This window comes from Arvicola amphibius, chromosome 4 (genome assembly GCF_903992535.2).
Source record: "Arvicola amphibius chromosome 4, mArvAmp1.2, whole genome shotgun sequence".
Classification (NCBI taxonomy): domain Eukaryota; kingdom Metazoa; phylum Chordata; class Mammalia; order Rodentia; family Cricetidae; genus Arvicola; species Arvicola amphibius.
In genome coordinates, this window is record NC_052050.1 from 55,242,537 (window position 1) to 55,262,085 (window position 19,549).

At 39.1% G+C, this 19,549-nt stretch overlaps 1 protein-coding gene across 2 annotated transcripts in view; it reads left to right on the plus strand.

Annotated features, from left to right (window-relative positions):
- Map2k4 (mitogen-activated protein kinase kinase 4) overlaps nucleotides 1-19,549 on the plus strand; it is a 96,413-nt gene that overhangs the window by 48,322 nt on the left and 28,542 nt on the right. For both annotated transcript variants that reach the window (XM_038328120.1, XM_038328121.1), the window contains 2 exons: nucleotides 5,571-5,745; nucleotides 18,719-18,838. In XM_038328120.1, coding sequence (XP_038184048.1) covers nucleotides 5,571-5,745; nucleotides 18,719-18,838 — 295 coding nt within the window. The remainder of the gene's footprint in view (nucleotides 1-5,570; nucleotides 5,746-18,718; nucleotides 18,839-19,549) is intronic.

Sequence of the window (19,549 nt, forward strand, 5' to 3'; positions counted from 1 at the left end):
AATTGATTACATATGTATAAATTCTTGAGTTCATTGAGAAAGTAAACAAATCAGGAATTATTTATGACAGACAGAATTTATGGTTTTAGATAAAGAACTTAATAGGCAAAGCACCAATGACAAAACAGACACCTGGACTAGCAGGTCTCAGTGGTGCTCTTTCTGGCAGTTAACAGAGCAAGAAATGCTTATTAATCAGCAAGCACAGGATTATTCAAGCGCATCGGTGACATAGAAAAGTGCAATTAGGAAGAGTCTCGAGCCAGCTCTGGTGGTGTTTGCCTGAAACCCCAATATCTGTGGGGCTGAGGCAGGAGTTTGAGACTTAGTCTGTATAGATCCTGTCTCACAAAAGAGGCAGGAAATTTACTTGGTTTTAGTATCATTTCAAATTAGAATACAAGGCAAAGTGTGCCCTTGACTGGTGGGTGTTATTGATTCTGCCAAGTCTGTGCAAGCATGCTGTGCAGCCCTGACCAAAATCAGGTGGTTGTTTAATGACTGCCATGTTAAAATATTTTAGTGAAATTTATAAACTAGTTTTTGTTTCTTATGCACATTGTATAGAAAAGTACAAACAGAAAGAGTTTTCTTTCTGAATTGTGGTGAGGTTTTCCCTCTTTCTACCTATACAGCCTTGGCAAGGGTATTGCCTTAGGATGTTTGGTTAGATAGGAATGGCTAGGAAACCTGTCTTGCCACTGAGTTTGCAGAGCAGACACCACTACTGTATCAACAGGGGGCAGGTGTGAAGTTTCAGGTGTGACTGGAGCCGCCTGTCACTTCTTGGTTGTGTCACTGTATTTAAAACGAAACAAGCAATGTGAAGTCTACTCATCCATATAGAAAACAACATGAAATCTACCCACCTGTATAGAAATCCCTGGGCAGCTTTATCAGATATGAGAGATAGAAATACAATATCTTGCCTGGTGGTGCTGGTACATGCCTTTAGTCCCAGCACTTGGGAGGCAGAAGCAGGCAGATCTCTATGAGTTCAAGACCACCTTTGTACTGGTCTATGGAGAAAGTTCCAGGACAACTGAGGCTACCCAGAGAAACCCTGTCTCAAAAAACAAACAAGCCAATAAATAAAGAAACACAACTTTTCTCAGGTTGTGGTCTGATTAATGTTCTGTAACTTAATGTCATTGTTCTTTGTTTTTATAAATCTGTAGACTTTGGGAAATTATAGATTCTGTGTGGGTCAGTGAAAAGACTACAGTTACCTTAGACATAGTTTTAAATAGTAAATGGACAGGTTGGCTGTATCTGTCTAAAAGCTAAATAATCTGAAAAGACTTCAGTACAAATTTATAGGATCAAGAGGGACAGTTTGCAGATTTTCTTATGACAAGGTAAGTCTGTGATTTCAGATTTTAGTCTCTGTGCATTAATGCACAGGGGCCTGTATTGAATGGATTTGAGCCTGCTATCAAATGTCCTGCTTATAATCTTGTATGCTCTCCAACCTTTGTGAAGTGTGTCAGTTTTTCTCTATGTGAGTATGTATGTGTTTTTGTTCTTTTTTTAGGAACCGAGAATTATTAGATTAAAGACTTAGGTCTCTAAAAAGCCAGAGATACTTGAGTTGAGGATTCCATTCAAGGCAGCGCTTTTGGCTAGAATTGCTGTGGGTTTGAATATGTTTGGGGTTGTTGTCTGCCAGCCACTATATGGTGAGTGAACTTTCCTGTTGATCTGTCTGTTCTTGTGCCAGATGCTGGGGATATGGGACTCTCCAACTCTTGAGAGATAAAATAACATTAGGGACTTTATTAGTTCAGAGTAAATTTGCGTGCATACAGACATTAAGTACAGGGATAATGGCATAAACCTCATAGTTTCCTTTCCCCTTCCCATAGTTTCATTTAGAGTAGGCTTCACAGGTGAAGCCTAGAGTGCATTTCTGATCACCCTGTCATTCTGAAGATAATGTTTCCATTCTCAAGGGCTTTGAAGGAGCCTGGTGCAACAAGGAGGAGGGGAAGGAGTTGTATTAGCTCCTTTTAAGTGCTGTGTTCCTTTTTACCACTTCTAACTGCAAGGGTTGTTGGTATCTTAGGTTGGCATGCTTAAAAACTAAAACTAAATCATTGACTATGGCTTAAATAGCAGAAACCATCTCTCACAATTGTAGAGGGTCCAAGATCAAGTTCCTAGCAAGATAGTTCCATTCTGCGGTCTCTTCCCAGGGCTTCCAGGTGGCACCATTTCATTGGCTGCTCATAGGACCTCTTTTCTTCATGCGTGTGGGAATGAAGCAAGCTCTCTGGTGTCTTCTATTACAAGACCAGTTTTGTTGAAATAGGCTCCACCCTCCACCTTTCTTTAACCTTGGTTAACTCTTTGTAGACCTATTTTCAATATAGTCACTTCAGGGATTTCTTTGTTGTATGAATTTTGAGAGGGAACACAATTTAGTTCATAAGCAATCAGGACATATAGCATTACTGCCTCATGTAGGAAGGATGGAGAAGAGAATAGGTGCTGGGCAGCATGGTGGTTACTCATGGCTGAGTTTTTCAGTTTAGTAATACAATTGGGACATTTTGGATTATTAACCAAAGGCAGCGTTGGGTGATTTGTAGAAAACTGAGAAGAGAACATGAAGGCTATTGGAGAGATATTTTTTGATAAAACAGGTTAGTTTTTTGTTTGTTTGGTTTTCCCAAGAAAGGGATTATCTTTGAGTCTAGGGAACTTCTTCCTCTTCAAGAGTACGGTCATAAGAGCTGAACCTAACATATTTTCTATGTTTTTTTTTTCATTTTTTCAGTGTGTGTGTGCGTGCATAATGCTTTTAGAGGTTAGAGGACAACCTGTGGGAATCTGTTTTCTCCTTCTTATGTGTGATCTAAGGATTGAACCAGGGTAGTTTGGCTTAGCAGTAAGTGCTTTTACCCACTGAACCTTAATGCTGGCTCCCTTGCCAAGCTTCCCAATAGACATGTTTTCTATTTTTTATAGGCTTTCTTTCTTAGGCTGTTGTCTTAGTACTGTTTTACTGCTGTGAGGAAACACCATGACCAAGGCAGTTTATAAAGTAAAACATCTAACTGGTGAGTTGCTTACTGTTTCGGAGGATCAGTCCATGACCATCATGGTAAGGAGCATGGAGGCAGGCAGGCAGGTGTGGTGCTGGAGCAGTAGCTGAGAGCTTACATCCTGATCCACAGACAGGAGACAGAAAGACTGGGCCTGGTTTGGGCTTTTGAAACCTCTCTCATAGTGACACACCTCTTCCAGTAATGCCACACTTGTTTCAACAAGGCCACACCCCCTAATCCTTCTACAAAGAAAGTCTCAACAAGTGGGAATCAAACATGCAAATATATGAGCCTATGGAAGCCATTTTCATTCACACTACCACAGCCCCTAGGGCAGAAATTGACTGACAGCTAGAGTTCATGGTTGGGTTCATGCAGGGTTTTTAAGTTAGCATTACACTTATTATTCTTTGGAAGCCATTAAGTTTTGGCTTTTTATGTGGAAGCTGCTAAAGGTTGTTTTCCTGGAAACTTCATTGGCCTAGTATGAGTGAAGGTTGTGGGAACATGGTGTGGTGATGTCATAACCATAGAATGTTCTCTGTGATTTGTCAGTGTGTTCAAAAAGTTGAATATCTGGTGGCTTTACCAAATTTGGGGCATTTTATTAGCTCAATAAGATATTTTGTATCTCTTAGCTTCTTAACTGTTCACTTTCAAAAAGAAAATAGGGGTTAATCTCAAAACTATACAGCTGACTAAACCATTAGCAGAGAGATTCCATAATGCTAAAATTTTCCCTTAAAATTATAGAGCATTATGCTTGTTGATATTCCATGCTTTTATATAAGAGAGGTGTATTCATTTCCGTTCTCAAGGATGGTAGCAAATGCATGTGGCATCTAGCCATGAAGTAGTATCCCATGATCTTTACCAAAACAAAAAACCTGAAAACAGCTTGAGGCCAGGAGGGAAAAGGTATTGGGAACCATGTGGGCCTCATGTTAGTGAATATTTAAAATATTGCTTCCAGTTTACAAGTAATTTCAATGAACTTTTTTTTAGCTAGCTTTACTGTTCGGCCAGTGCTGTGCTTCATCAATAATTAAAACAGGCCATAGAGCTGGTATTACCAATGATTATAGAGCAGTGGTCATTCTAAATAGAATTTCTTTATGTTAGAGTATTTTCTGACTTATTCTGTCTACTTCAGGAAGAAGATTCCTGAGAAAAATCTTTGTTATCCCTGAATATATTTTCTTTCTTTGGAGATCAGTGCTGGTTTCATCAGGACTGAAGTGGTCACTTGGCCCTGGCTGCTGGACAGATTCTGTCACTGGAAGCTGGCCTTGCCAAGGCAGGGGTGCAAATGAAAGCAGTTGAGTGAGTGGAAGCCACTGACTCAGGACTCAAGCCTGCAGTGTTAGACCCTCTTATTTGGAGCACGGCTTCCCTAAGTTATTTAGATAAAATATACAAAGCTTTTAACTATACCTTTGAATCTGGTTATTATCAACAACAGTCAGTTGTTGGGAAAAAGAGATTTTTAGCATTCTAAAATTTTTGAGGCCCTTACAGCTAGCCACAGGAAACAATTTCTACAAAATGGAGGAAGCATTCCAGAGTTTTGCAAGAACAAAATAGATAACTGAGCCTGAAACCTTCCTTGCTCACATCACAAGGCTAGACTTTGAAACAGATTCTGGTAATTTAGTATGAAATTGAAAACTAGTTAGTTGATATTCAATGGTCTGTTTGTATGTATTGCACTTTCTAGGTTGATACAGCTTATTCTCATATGTGGGGAGAGGGAGAGGAGAAAGAAAACTGGTTTCTGTGTTGGGATTTGGGTGTGGTATTTAATGCAGTGTGACTGACCTCTGCTTTTTCTAGTAACCAACTCCCTTTCCAGCCCGTTATTCCTGTTGTTGAACAGAGGTTGGAAGGTTTGAATAAGACAGTAAGGCTTCCTTTTAGTTTTAAGCTGGCACTTTATCTCTTCCCCACTTCAACATGGTGTAAACAAGAACAGGATAGTATATTAAAGTATGCATTCCCACATGTTGCTAAAACTACTGGGAATACTTGGAAATGCTGCTTTCAACTTATTCCATACACTCTTTAACTGCTACAGGTACTTCCTGGCCTTTGGAGTTTAGAACTGGTACAGCAAATTTTGGAAACCGCTTTACCAACTAGAGGATATGATAGGATAAGCATTTTGTAGAAATGAGTACTCAATGCTGGTACTCTTGCTTGGTAAGGCAGTTTTATAGGCTCAAAAAGGGCCTACTATTGAATAATAAAAACTGGTAGATAGTCTTAGTTTCATCAGCAAAAGGATATTGGATTGTATGAATGTCTTTGAAGCTGCGCCTTCGGGATACCTAAATGTATTTTACCAAAATTCAGTGTGTATAAAGCAAGATGATGCAAACAGCTCCAGAACTGGAGGTTATGCTGCTTGTGTCCTTATGAGCTGATGAACTTTCCCACACCATACTCAGTGCTAGTTAAAAGAAAAAAAAAAGTTAAAACCTATTTAAAATGTGGAAAAATTGCTTCCCAATATTTTAACAGAGAGAGACTGAGAACACACAGCATTGAGTCATCAGGAAAACTGAAGATCTCCCCTGAACAACACTGGGATTTCACTGCAGAGGACTTGAAAGACCTTGGAGAAATTGGACGAGGAGCTTATGGTTCTGTCAACAAAATGGTCCACAAACCAAGTGGGCAGATAATGGCAGTTAAAGTAGGTGATGCCATGATTACTTTTGGTACTTTAATCCATTAGCTGAAATTTTGTGGGGCACCAACACCACTGCTCTTTTCTTACCTTTGTGGTAATAATGGGTGTTAAAGATTCTGTCTCTGCTTTCACTGAGAGTGTTTTGTGTAGAGGTTGTCTTACAGGTTGTGTGTTTTCTTGCTCTGGAATGTGAGTGTGTGAAGTGTGCATGTTCATTGCACTTTTGCCATAATGCATTAACAGGTTTTAAACTTCTGGCTCCTTCACTGCCAAGGTGAGTTCAGGCTGGGCCACCACACCCCTGGGAGCAGGGCAGTGCTGCTCTGAGCCAGGCCAGGCGGGAGCTGGAGGAAGAAGCAGCACACTGGGCTGGGCAAGGTGCGGGGCTAGGGCTAACAGCAGTCATACTGAAGGTTTCCTGGAAACCACACACATGCTGTTGCCACTAACCTCAACCTTACTCGGTCCTGACCGGCTCGGCTTCTGTTGGTTTATTCCATCTCTACTCAGTACTGCCCTGTTCCCTGGTTTAAAAGTTGTATATAAATGCATACCTTGTGATGATACTGTCACATTCTGTCCTTATTGTATTGTGCCATTTAATTTGTTCATTTACCTCCCCCCCCAACAAAAAAAGGCCAAAAGTGGAGTGTACCTGTGATGAAGTGGTAGTGTTTGTCACTCTTAATTGATTTGCATAACTGTACTTTGTCTGTTCAAGTGTTTAAAAAAGTATTGTGTTCTGCTTAAGATATTCAAGGCACATCACCAATTCGGGGGTATTTTTTAAAAGAAAAAAAAAACATGTGGCCATACTCTCACTAAACTTAAAATAGCTATAGGAACAAATAACATCTCAGTTTATAACATTTGAGAGTGGCTTTGCAGGTAGTCTAACTTAATCTTGTTAATCTCTATAGTGGATCTGTCTCACAATACTTTAATGCCATCAGGACTGTTGAGGCAACATCTTATTTGATGGTGTTTGTCTCCAGTGCTCAGTGTTTCCTAACTACTAGGTCATATTAGGATAATGCTAGATTAGTGTTGAGGAAACATTTTATATTTCTCTCCAGTTTCTTATTTTTGACCTTATTTTTACAACATGGAGAGAAAGTTGCTTTTGGTAGGAAGAAGTGTGTACATTCATGAAATTTCCCATGTCTCAAAGACCTAAAAATGCACAGACTGGGACCTCTGCTCTAGAGTATGCATCAAAATAAAATGTTCTTAGAATGGATTCTGTATCCTTGTGTTCCTGCAGTATAAGGAGGAAGAAAGTCATTTGATTTAGATGCTTCTGATGAATACTCTATTGTCCTTACGTTCTTATACTGTCTGCGTGTGGCATCCAGCTTCCGTTGATGGGGTCTTAAGGGAAAGTTTCGTGGATAGCTCAAGTATGAGGCAAAGTACTTTTAAATATTATTACTGACTTTTTTTTGAGCTGAATGTACTTCATCAGTGATGATCAACACCATATGTTATTTAGTAATGCGGATAAACATTAAAATGAGTAAAAGTCTTTAAAGGAAAAGAAAGCACTTATTTTGATATTTCTTGGTGATTATTTTGATCATATTTGGGACTGTATAATAGCTACTCACATTTTGAGGGTGAAAATATTAAATTATTGTCCAACACTTATAATATATATGTAATAGATACTATTATAATACCAGTGACTGGTTTGAGGACTCCATTGGAGTGCTAATGTGAACTCCAACTCCTATGAGGTGCTCGGAGCACTTATGGAACCTACACCTGTTGCTGTCAAATGTACCCTTCCTAGCTGAACTGTCTCTGTTTATTCTCTTAAGTAATTGAGCACACACGACAGTTTGGTACATGAGAGGATAGCAGTAAGGCATAACTTGATATAGATGAGCAAGTATCATTGGATTCCATGACATCATTAATACTGGAAGAATAAGATCAATGTGTGTTAATTTGATACCAGTTGATGAATGATAAATGTCACCTGCTGTAGAATTTTAAACATATTTATTGTTGATCTCTTTGGAAAAACAGAGTCTTTTGTCACATGTCATCATGTAGGCACACAGACCACCCTGACAGCATAATTATATAGAAGTAATGAGTGGTTAAGAATGAGTTAGATTTGGTGTGTTATATTTCAAGGGAGATGAGCCACACAGTGAATAACTTTTTATTGTTGTTAACTGAGAAACATTTCCTGAAGAAGCTCAATGCTAGCATTTGAATATGTATTTTGATACTATGGAGAAAGATTACTTCACTAAAATTATGTCTACCATATAAATCATCTTCAGAATTTACTTGGAATAGCATTACAAAAGTGAACTGGAATTTTTTTTATGTCACAATTCCTTATTTTTCCTTTTGAGAATGCCTTTTCCCAGATTGATTTTGCTGTGTATAAGAAATGGCTGAAAGGTGTCTTCTTAGTTACCTAAAATAATTATCTCAAAGACCTAATATGAAAATTGACTAAGGTGTAATAAATTAGAGTCAACAAGGAACATGTAAAATGTGTCTTTAGACAGTTCCTGATGTGTTAGCAGACAGATGTGGACAGTTTTAATCTCAAAGCTTTAATTGTACACTGGACAAAGAGCTGTTGCTCATTATTGAATGTGACTAATACCATTTGTTTGTCAACCCATGCTATGATGATTGGGCCATAGCTTTCTGGGGAGAAATCATTGTTGGCAGTAAGATCTCCTGAAGTGCTATAAAAGGAGGGCAGCAGTCAACTCTTGACTGTGATGAATACTCTCTACAAATAACATTTATTTAATGTCTCATTAACATTTTAAAATTAAAAAATTCTAGAGTAGATCTATAAAAACAAAAAGTCATAATGAGGAAATGTCACAACACACAAGTACACACACAGTGCTTAAATTCATTTAAAAATACCAATTACCTTAATTATTTTTAAAATGGTGGATGCAAACTAGTTTCTTGAAATATACAGCACCTTTTCTATTAAGATGTTAATTTCTATGCAATAAAATAGTGTATTAAAAGTTCCAACTATAGGGGCTGGAGAGTTGGCTCAGCGGTTAAGAGCATTGCCTGCTCTTCCAGAGGTCCTGAGTTCAATTCCCAGCAACCACATAGTGGCTCACAACCATCTGCAATGAGGTCTGGTGCCCTCTTCTGGCCTTCAGGCATACACACAGACAGAATATTGTATATATAATAAATAAATAAGTTCCAACTATAGTAATAAACTATTGATTAACCTTTGCTCTTGGCTCTCTTTTGTCCATCACTGCTCCAGTATCCACTACTGTGTTCTCAGCTTCTGAGAGAAACTTTTTTTAGTTGAAACTATGCAGGGGGCCTGCACAACTGGCTGGCCTTCAGCTCCAACAATTCCTGTATGACCAGGATTGCATTCTTTTGTATGTAATGAATGGGATGAATAGGATCCAGTATGAATACACTGCATTCTCATTATCTACTTCTTAGCTGGCGATGTGCAAGTGTTTTCATTTGTGGCTATTGTGACCAGCACAGCAGTGAATTTTGAGGGCACTGACCCATTTTCCTTGATGGTGGGGTAATCATGAAGTGAAACAAGATATTACTGTCCTTTAACTAGAGAAGGTTCTCTGCATTGCTGTCCACAAGGGTTGATTGTAGTGGGTAAATTTCAAGGTTTGAACCCAGTCTATGAAGAAGTTATTAGGATTATATTTTTTAGTTAGGGTTAGAGAAATTCAGGTGTGGAAGAAACACCTACAGCTATAGGTAAATCAGAGTCAAAGACAAGGCAGCTCCTGGGATGTGGGAGGAGATGAGAAAGGACCAACGAAGTGTCATACAGTAACTCACACTCATGGCCTGACACATGTGTATGGTGACCTGAACTGATTGCTAACTATGAGAAGGAAGACGGCCATGAATCATCCACCCAGGTCTTCCCACAGTAAGTCCTGCTTGTCTAGGATATGGGTATTATGATGGTGTTGCAGCCCTCTGTTTGGGGAGCTAGCTACCCCAAAAAGGAAAACAGGCCAGTTGTTTAGGTTGGATTTTGTACCAGACTGCAAATGGTGTGATAGTGTGAATGTTAAGGCTTCAGACATTTTCTTTTTGTTGATGATCTGCCTAATTTGTCTCATTGTTTTCTACCCTCAACTCTGCTTCTTTGCTTTTTCTGTTTTATTCAACTATTTTTAATCCAGGACTTGCCACTTATTTGGATTTTTGCTTCAGTGTTGTTGAACTAGAACTTAGGTGCTTAGTGGGAAGGACAAGGTTTCTCTGACAGTATCAGCAGCCCTACAGCTCAGCCCTTCCCTACCATATGTGGGTTAGGTATGTCTGCCCTTGGTGAATACTGTGTATTGTGTAATCTTTCCAGGGAGATGCAAACAAACATTTACCCGAAGTAGGGCACCAATGACAGACCAAAGAAAGGATCCTACCCAAGCCCAGCTTAGTGAGATAGCGTATTTGTTGGAGTTGCTTATAGGGACATAGAAGGTGAGAGATTGATTAGAGGAGTAGGAGGACTTGGACAGTTGTAGGAGAGAAAAGCCCTACCCTAGCTCTTAGGAAAGCTGCATCCTTGGTGTTCTCTGTCTATCTTTGAGGCAGTTAGCCTGCTGTGGAGAGCAGTTGTTACTGTTTTTCTATCCCTCAAGACTATGTGAGTCTGCCAAGTTCCAAGAGTTTCTAGGACCTTTTGCATTTCATTTGTTTTCTGAGTCTTAACTTTCCTCCTCTCTCCCAGTTTGAATGAAAGAGCTGTGAGTGATTCTGCCTCTTCCTCCAGCTCAATGTTTGTGCTTCCTCCTACCTGCTCCAAGTTCTCTGAGACATGGAAGGGGTAATGGGTATATCTGATTGTTTTCTTTCATCTGCCACTGAACACTGGGCTGCTGTATTACAGCGACAGTCGTCTACTGACATAGCTTGACTGGCTATGAATCTGTACCAAACACTGCCCGTTTCTCTTCATGAGTCACTTAGGCTGACAACAAGCAGTAACCTGTGATTGCAAATACAAACATTAAGAAGGCACTTGGAGGGGTGGGGGGAGTTGGGAGGGTGAAAGGGGAAGACAGGCGAGAAGGGGAGGGGGAGGAGAACTTGAGGGAACAGGATAGTTGAGATGGAGGAAGGACAGATGAGAGCAAGGAAAGAGATACTTTGATTGAGGGAGCTATTATGGGGCTAGCAAGAAACCTGGCACTAGAGAAATTTCCAAGAATCCCCTAGCTTGATCCTAGCTAAGACCCTAAGCAGTAGAGGAGAGGGTGCCTGAATTGGCTTTGCCTTGTAGTCAGACTGATGAATATCTTAAATATCACCATAGAACCTTCATCCAGCAACTGATGGAAACAAAAGCAGAGACCTGCATTGGAGCATTGGACTGAGCTCCAGTTGAAGAGTGGGAGGAGTGAGAATATGAGCAAAGAGACCCAGACCATGATGGGGACACCCACTGAAACAGTCTACCTGAGCTAATGGGGAAGCCGGACAGGGAAGGAAACAGCATAGGTCCAAACTAGTGCCTCTGAATGTGGGTAGCAGTTGTGTGGCTGGGGCAGACTGCAGGACCACTGGCAGTGGCTCCAGGATTTATCCCTACTGCTTGTACTGGCTTTTTGGGAACATTGTCTTTGGATGGATACCTTGTTCAGCCTAGGTATAGTAGGGAGGGCCTTGGACCTTCCCCAAAGCAATGTGCCTTACCCTCTCTGAGGAATGGATGGGGGAGAGGTGAGAGGGTAAATAGAGGGGATGGGAGGAGGGGAGGGAGTGGAAACTGGGATTGATGTGTAAAATGGAAAAAACATAGTTTGCTTTCCTTTTTAAAAAATAATAAAAAAGTGAAAAAAGAAGGCAGTTGGACAGCATACCTTACCTGTTTAACAAAGCAGTAGTTTGTTTTGTTTCCCCCACACTGGGGCCTATCATATCCCTAGCCATGGGCTTTTGCCTTAGAATATAGTAGCAAATACAAGATCCCTCTGCTGTAAAAGGCCTTAAATCTAGTCAGACGGCAGCTGGTTGCATCCATGGCAGTTGTGGAATGCACTGTTACTCCAGTTAACACATCTAACGTGGCATGGTATAGCTCACAGGATCCATAACTGAGCAACACTGTCAGTGACAGCCCCTAGCAACCTACACAGTGCCTTTCCTATACCACACAAGTCTGCCAGCTGGGAAGGGACTTCCCATCACAGTCTTAGTCTGATTCCTCCATGTCTGAGTCAAAACCCCTGGTACTCTCAGCATGGGGTTCTACTTTAGTTCTGACGTGTAACCAATAGCAATGGCTTAGGGTCTGCCTGGCCAATAACTGACAAAAGGAAGCACAACTCCTGGTACTGATTTTTCAGCCAACAACCTTATGGCTCCTAAGAGAGCCATTTTCCACTCAGTAAGGTTCTTTCATTTAAACTCCTTAACTACTCTTCTAGGTGCTTTTAAGGTACTCAAGGGTTAGCATTATATAAGTGAGCCATTTTACAGAGGGTAGACAGGATCCCTGAAAGCCTACTGTCTATTCCAAGCTAGTACCAGTTTCTTGGATGGCTAAGAATATTTAAAAAGAAAGATTATCCAAGGTCTAGTACAACATAGAAAAAATCTCATCACTTGTATCTTTCTTTAGGAGGGCATATTGGGTGGGTGAGATGGCTCAGTAGTAAAGGCCCTTGTTGCCAACTTGATAGCCTTAGTTCAGTCTCTGGGACAAACACGGGGGAAGGAGAGAGCCAACTCCCACCAGTTGTCTTCTGACTTTTGTACATACATGTTGTACCCCCCCCGCCTCCTGCAAATGTAATAATATAAAATATAAATTAAAAAAACAATGTTGAGTACAACACTGTGGATGAGAAAATACCACCCATTTGGCATTCTATTCCACTTTCCCCCTCCCCTGTTTTTAGAGACTGTCTTACAGCCCTAGCTGTCCTGGAACTAACTCTTGTAGACCAGGCTGGCCTCGAACTCACAGAGATTTGCCTCTCGAATGCTGGGATTGAAGGCATGTGCCATCACCGCCTGGCTTAGTCCACTCATTTTCTATGAGTCATCTACTGATCCACCTTGAGGTTCTATGCTTTACCTCAGTTCTAACAGGCTCTGGGTGGCCCTTGCTTTTCCATCAGCCACATTTGGCTACTGACTAGAGTTGCATGACTTTTCTTGGGGAGAAGTGAACAGTTATTCACCCCAGGTAGGACACCAACAGCAGACCAGAGAAATAGCTCCATCCTAGTGTAGCTTAGTGAACCACTGAGTTCATTAGGGCTGCTCACAGGAACATAGGTGAGGGATTACTTATAGCAGCATTGGTGACTCAGGCATCCATACCACTGAGAACCCTAACCCAGAGTGGGCGATGAAAGCTGCATTCCTTTAGTTCCCTGCACAACTTGTAGGTGGCAGGGCCAGCAGGAGACTCCTCTCTGGCAGTTGTTATGGCTTGTATAACCCTAGGGTGGAAGTGTGTATGAGGGGATGGCTTATGAATCTTGTGAGCTTCAGGAAGCTTCCCTGAGGTCTAAGTCATCTCAAGTTCCTGAAGTGTTGTGAACCCTTCGTCTTCCCTCCAGGGGATGCTTCAACATATGGGAAGACGGGGGTGGTGAAAGTACAGTTTGGCTGTTTCTGCACCACACTGGAGACTGCACCACCACTTCTCTTAAAATTCCATCACTGAATGGTTTTGGTGGATATTGATGGCCAGTAATCACTGGAGGAGGTGTTCATTTTAGTATTTATATTTATGTCTTGCATATTGTTCTGAGGTCCTAATGTGATTATGATAGAGGTGGACTTCAATGGGAAAGTTACCTTTTGATATCACAGAATGCTTTATCAGACAATTGAAAGATCATAGTGACATTGATTATGTAATCTGAATGGGATGCAGAATTCGTGGCTGTGTTGCTTGACTCAAGAATGATTTTATTATCTTGTGATCTTTTTATTGGTTAGATCATGTGATTAAATTAAGAAAGCCATGATTGACTGAACTATCACCTTCCTAGTTTTGCTTAGAAGTGTAGTATTTCCTTTTGCACAGTACAAATTGTGGCTGCCTAAGAGTGGGGACTTCCAGATATGACATAGAAGCTGCCTCCAGTCAGACTGGGTTTTGAATTACATCTATGCTTTCTTTGTTGTAGCTCCAAGTTATAGTTTTTATAGTGTGGGGTTCTTTCTTGTTAAAGTTTGACATGAACTCAGTAAATAAAATTGATAGTTCAGTAGGGGTTAGAAGAGGCTTACAGTATAGTCAAGTGGTAGAATGTGTTTTAGCATGTCCTAAAGTTCTGGGTTCAGTATTTACCATGAAGCAAACAAGCAAATAAAAGTAAGAGGGAAGGTCCTGTGGACCATGAGGGAAGAAGTTTGAAAGCCTTCAGAATACCAGTTTAAAGGAAACCTGAGAGTTGGAGAAAGTTAGTTTGGATATGCTTGTTATAGGTGAATTTTAACCACCCATTGTGTGTTCTTGAATCTAGTTTTTGAAACTGACCATTGCTTAGTAAACCTACCTGAATTGTGATAACTGAATTATATCCCAGCATATATAGCTCTTTGGAGAAAACTAGGCTTAGTATATGTTACTCCCTATGGGAACATCTGAACTATCATTTGGTATATTTCCTAACACTGCTTACTGTCTTAAGATCTTACCCCTGCCTGTTCTTTATATTTGTACCATTGTCTTTTTTAATGTCATAGGTACAGGAGTGATGACATGATCTTTAGACCTTAGAAACATTAGTGCTGGTCAGTATCATGCTGTTTGAATACACATGATGTGCTCAGTGAAGAGGAAGAAGCACCTTTATTAACTCTGTGTTCTTCCTATGGTGAGATATGACATATTCTCCGAAGTTCTCAGTGTACAGCCAGAATATGTAAAAAGTATCAGGTCCTAGTGTTCTCAATGAGAAAAACTAATATTAATTTGTTAATTTGATAAAGATAAAACTAAAATTTTATAGATTGATTTAAAAGACTTCCATGAGCTTACAGCTAAACTTCACATCCTTTCTTCTGGACTTAGTAACTGAAAATACTCTTACAGTACTCAGTAGATAAAGTTTATTACTTTTGAACATGAAAACACATATATCTTTGATCTGCGTTTCATACTTCTCCCCACATCTCACCTTCCCTGTTTGTTTTGGATGATACTGCCATCTGGTTGTCCTTGTTAGTCATGGTGCTCTGAGATGTCTTGGAAATTTAAATGTGTCATCCATAAAGAGACTCTAAGGATGAACTTGTTCAGCAGGGATATGAAGACAGAAAATAAAAATAAAAATTCTTAAAATTTTATGTGGCCCAGAAGGTCGTATGGAGTGATGGGGCTGTAGCAATGTGCAGAGCATCTCCTTTTTGTATTTCTTATCGGAATTCACATCTCTTGCTGGTGGTGGTGAATATCTTTGGTGTTTATTTTTATTTTTATTTAAAGAGCCATAAAAGACAGCACTATTCCAAAAGCTAGAGAGCAACACATTTAGCTTGTATCTTCCCTCTGTGATGATAGTGGAGCCTTTTGGCATTTCTGATCATACCTACAAACTTATTTTATTGATGTTTATCTGCTTTTAAAGTCTTACCAGTTACTTAAATGACCTTGAATACAATTTGGACAACTAAAATATTTTTGCTGCTTTGAGAATATAATTTCTTCACTGAAAAAAAAAACGTTGTATATGAACGTTACAATTTCCCATTACTATTTTAGATGTTTATTTAAACTATATTAAATTTAAGTAAAGTAAAAATAGGAATAGTCCAAAGATACTTTTGTATTAGAAAGAGATGTGAATTACTTTTCAAGAATGACAGCTGTTTTCTCAGAAGCATGTGCTCACTAAACACTGTAATAAAATAGTGACCAGTGAAAAGCTCAGAATGACCATAATAAAGAAAAGTATGATTTTTGTAGCCTTTGCCTATATTTGATTGTAAATGAAACTTCTTTAATCATGAGATGACTTTTTAAAGTGTTTCATGGTTTCTTGGATATTCCATCTACTCTTTGAGTAAGAAAAAAGAAAGAAGAGAAAAAAAAAAAGATAAAGGCTTATGCTGCCCAAGCTAATATCACTCCTACTCAGCTTAAATTTAAGATGTAAATAAATGAACATTTCTTAGAAACCAGTACATGAGTTCCCTGGTTCAACCTCTGAGCATGGTGAGTGTTGTTTCATTTTTGCATTTCTGTGTTCCTGGAATTAAGGACGGCCTGGGAAGGGAAGGGGAGGTTCTTCTTACTGACATGTTCAGCTTTTCGGGGTTCTGCTCCCTTGGTGTTAGCCCACATCGGCCTCACTTGTTGCAAATGGTGGAAACCTTTTCCATGCCACTGCTTTGATTTCCCGTAAGAAAGTGTCCTGGTAGTGACTGTCTTACTACTAGCTTTGTACTACTCATTATCTGAAGATATAACTTGAGTTCTTTATCAAGGTCCTGAATTGGAGTCATCAACTTGAATGTACTGTTAATATAGATATATACTTTGGGAGGACTGTTAGACCTTTTGAATTGGTTTAGTTTGTAAAGTGTTCACTGAGATAAATGTTAAAACTTAGCCTTGGAACTTTTCTGTGTGGTTGTTGAGCTGTGTTTGCTCATTCCAAAATCATTCAGGTAAAATCCCAGCAGCTGGCTGTCCACCTCTACCCACAGTGCTTCTTGAACAGAGTATGAACGTAAGGAGGTGTGAGTATAGTGCAGAGTTCCTGTGTCATCGTGGACAAGAAGCCATTAGCGGCGGTGTTCCTTTATGTGCAGAAGTGAACTGCATACAGTGTTGCAGATAAGCAAACTCTCCTGCCAAACCTAGAGCTGCCCAGGAACTGTCCCCACAGTCTAGTTAGGAACAGTGCTGCCAGTGCTGTTAGTTCAGCTGGTCTTTTCTGCACTGTGAAGTAGCACACTTTCTTTCTTTAGCTATGGTCAAGTTTTTGGAAATCTGCTTCCAGAAGTCAGACATGGATATGAACTGTTGTGGTTTTCACTGTAATGTTCTTTTTTTAGACATAAACTTTGTAAAAATGTAAACTTAGAAAACCTAGGAAAACAGAATTTAAAATCATCTTTTCTAATCATGTGTGTTAGTATAGTTACATTTACTTATATACATATGTAGAAAAGATAAAAAGTAATAATTAAGAAAAAACTTAGTGAGAATTCATTGAAACCTTAACCAAAGGGTAGTGTTTAGTTTTTTTTTATTTTCTCTCTCTCTTTAATTTAATTATAAACTCTTTCTTTTAAATTCTGATATGTGGAGATAATAAAATTCTTTTAAAAAAATCACGTTTTGACTTTTTACAACCACACATTCAAATTGTATTGTTAAAATAGAAATAAATGATAATTCAAATAATTACCAATTATTAATTAAAATTATCTTTGCCATGTTTGTTTGTGTTTTGAAAAGCACAGATCACTTGTCTGCTGACTTAAACTTTTAACAGGTGTCCTTTTGCAGCAAGACGTTAATGTTGATTTAGAAGCAAAGTTATTCTCAAATTATGGAAACGAGAAAGTAAGAGTGAAAGAAGGAAACTGTCCTCACCTCTCAGGAGGCTAGTTGTTTCTTTCTGTCTCATTCTTTATCTTTATTCTACGACAGTGATATTCAGTGTAATCTAAATCAAAGTCAAGACATTTCCTTTTGTATGAAACACTGTAGCTAGCAAGGTATGCGTTTTAATTAAATACATTTTTTAAGAATCTATTTGGAGTATATGGGATGGATGCCTGGTGTAGTGTCAAAACCATAGAACTGAGAGAGAACCCACTTCTGTTCTTTAACTGCTTGTTCTCATGTCACATGGAAAACTCTCTTGTATCTCTGCCTCTGGCTTCTCTTCTGTAAAATGGGCTCAAGAATTTAATTGACTGCCTTCACCCCTTGCAAGAACATTGAGGACAGATACCTTGAAGTCTTGGAGGACAAAATGCTACCTTGTGTATTTTTTGATACTAACTTACTTGTAAGTATGTGCTTGTGTTGTGTATAGTGGACACAGTGTGACATTGTGAACTTTTTTTTATGAGACTAAAAGGTCTTTGCATGCTTTAATGTTAAACTGTACTTCCATTATTAATGTCTTATATTTTCTGAACTTGATTCTATTCTATCTTACTAGTGCAGTAGAAATGTTCATCGGAAGCCTATGTATTTTATAAGCGTTCTGATTGGGAGGTGGAGTATAGATGTTTTTCTGACAATCTTAGAAATGTGCAGAGTTGTACAGTTTGGTTAGGACTCTGCCCCAGGTCTACAGTGTACAGAGGACTGTCTTTTCAGCTTAGGAACAAGTAAAAGGAGCCCTTTGTTTCTCCATATTAGTGTTTCCCCACAGATTTCTGCTGACCTGCATGCCAAACCACTAATAGAAAGCCAGGGAGAGCTTCCTGTTTGTAATGTAGAGGAAGTTCATTAAGGAAGAACTTAGTCAGGATTTGAAAGGCTTAGATTCTCCTCTGTATGCTCCCCATACTGGTCCTCACGTTTTCTGTCCCAGACTGTTTTCCATCACAGTCTAGTGAATGAAGTTGCTAGGTAGTTAAGGCTGTTGTTGCATTGGATGTTAGAGCCTATACTGTTCTGAGACGATGGTTAAAAATATATGTTGTGAAGCTGCCTGTAATTATTCATATGAAAACTTCTATACTCTATGATTTACTTGTATTGCATGTGGGCATAATTCTCAGAGCCTAAGAGCATTGTTGTGTAACCCCCACCATCATCAGTGAATGTGTGCTCCAGAGTCCTGTGCCCTTAAAAGAATTCCTGAGTGCTTTTTGTTAAATGTTCTGTGATGAAACTTACAATTATAAAGAAAAAGAAATGGTAATTTTCCTGTCTGGTTCATATTGTGAAGTTTGGTAATTTCCAGTGCTATGGTAAAGGTTTAACTAAAGTTTCTAAAAATGTTCTGTTTGTATGACATCTGTTATCATTCTTTTCCAGAGAATACGGTCAACTGTGGATGAAAAAGAACAAAAACAACTTCTCATGGATTTGGATGTAGTAATGCGGAGTAGTGATTGCCCATACATTGTTCAGTTCTATGGTGCACTCTTCAGAGAGGTACGGGTAAACTCTTTGGGTTTTAGCTGATAAATGTATATCTAATTTGGATGAATAAGAAGATGGCTAGATTAAACTCTAATCTTCAGCAAAGTAACCCATTAACAAGGAGGTTATCTCTCATTATTAAAGTACAGAGCCATCTAAGTTAACCAATGGGCTTTTCTTTTTACCTAGGATTGCTTTGGCTACTCATTTGTTTTTCTTACTAGTTCTAGGGAAGAATTCCAGTGAAATTTGGACTCACAGCTTCTTAAACTAAAGGGTTATTATCATCTATACAGATGTGAATAGTTCTGTTTATTTATGGTTGCTGCTTCTGAATCCCAAATATTTTCTACTAAGAATGTGACACAAATGTATGTCAGTGCTTCAATGCAGCTTTTAAGATTGTTTTATTTATTTATTTATTTATTTATTTATTTATTTATTTATTTATTTATTTATTGTGTATACAGTGTTCTGTTTGTATATATGTCTGCAGGCCAGAAGAGGGTACCAGATCTCATTACAGATGGTTGTGAGCCATCATGTGGTTGCTGGGAATCGAACTCAGAACCTTTGGAAGAGCAGCCAGTGCTCTTAACCTCTGAGCCATCTTTCCAGCCCCTCAATGCAGATTTTTAAGAATCATTATGTTTATGTTTTTTGGTTAGTAATGAAATGGGTCTCATGGTGACATTTTTAAAAGTAGATTTTTAATTAAAAAAG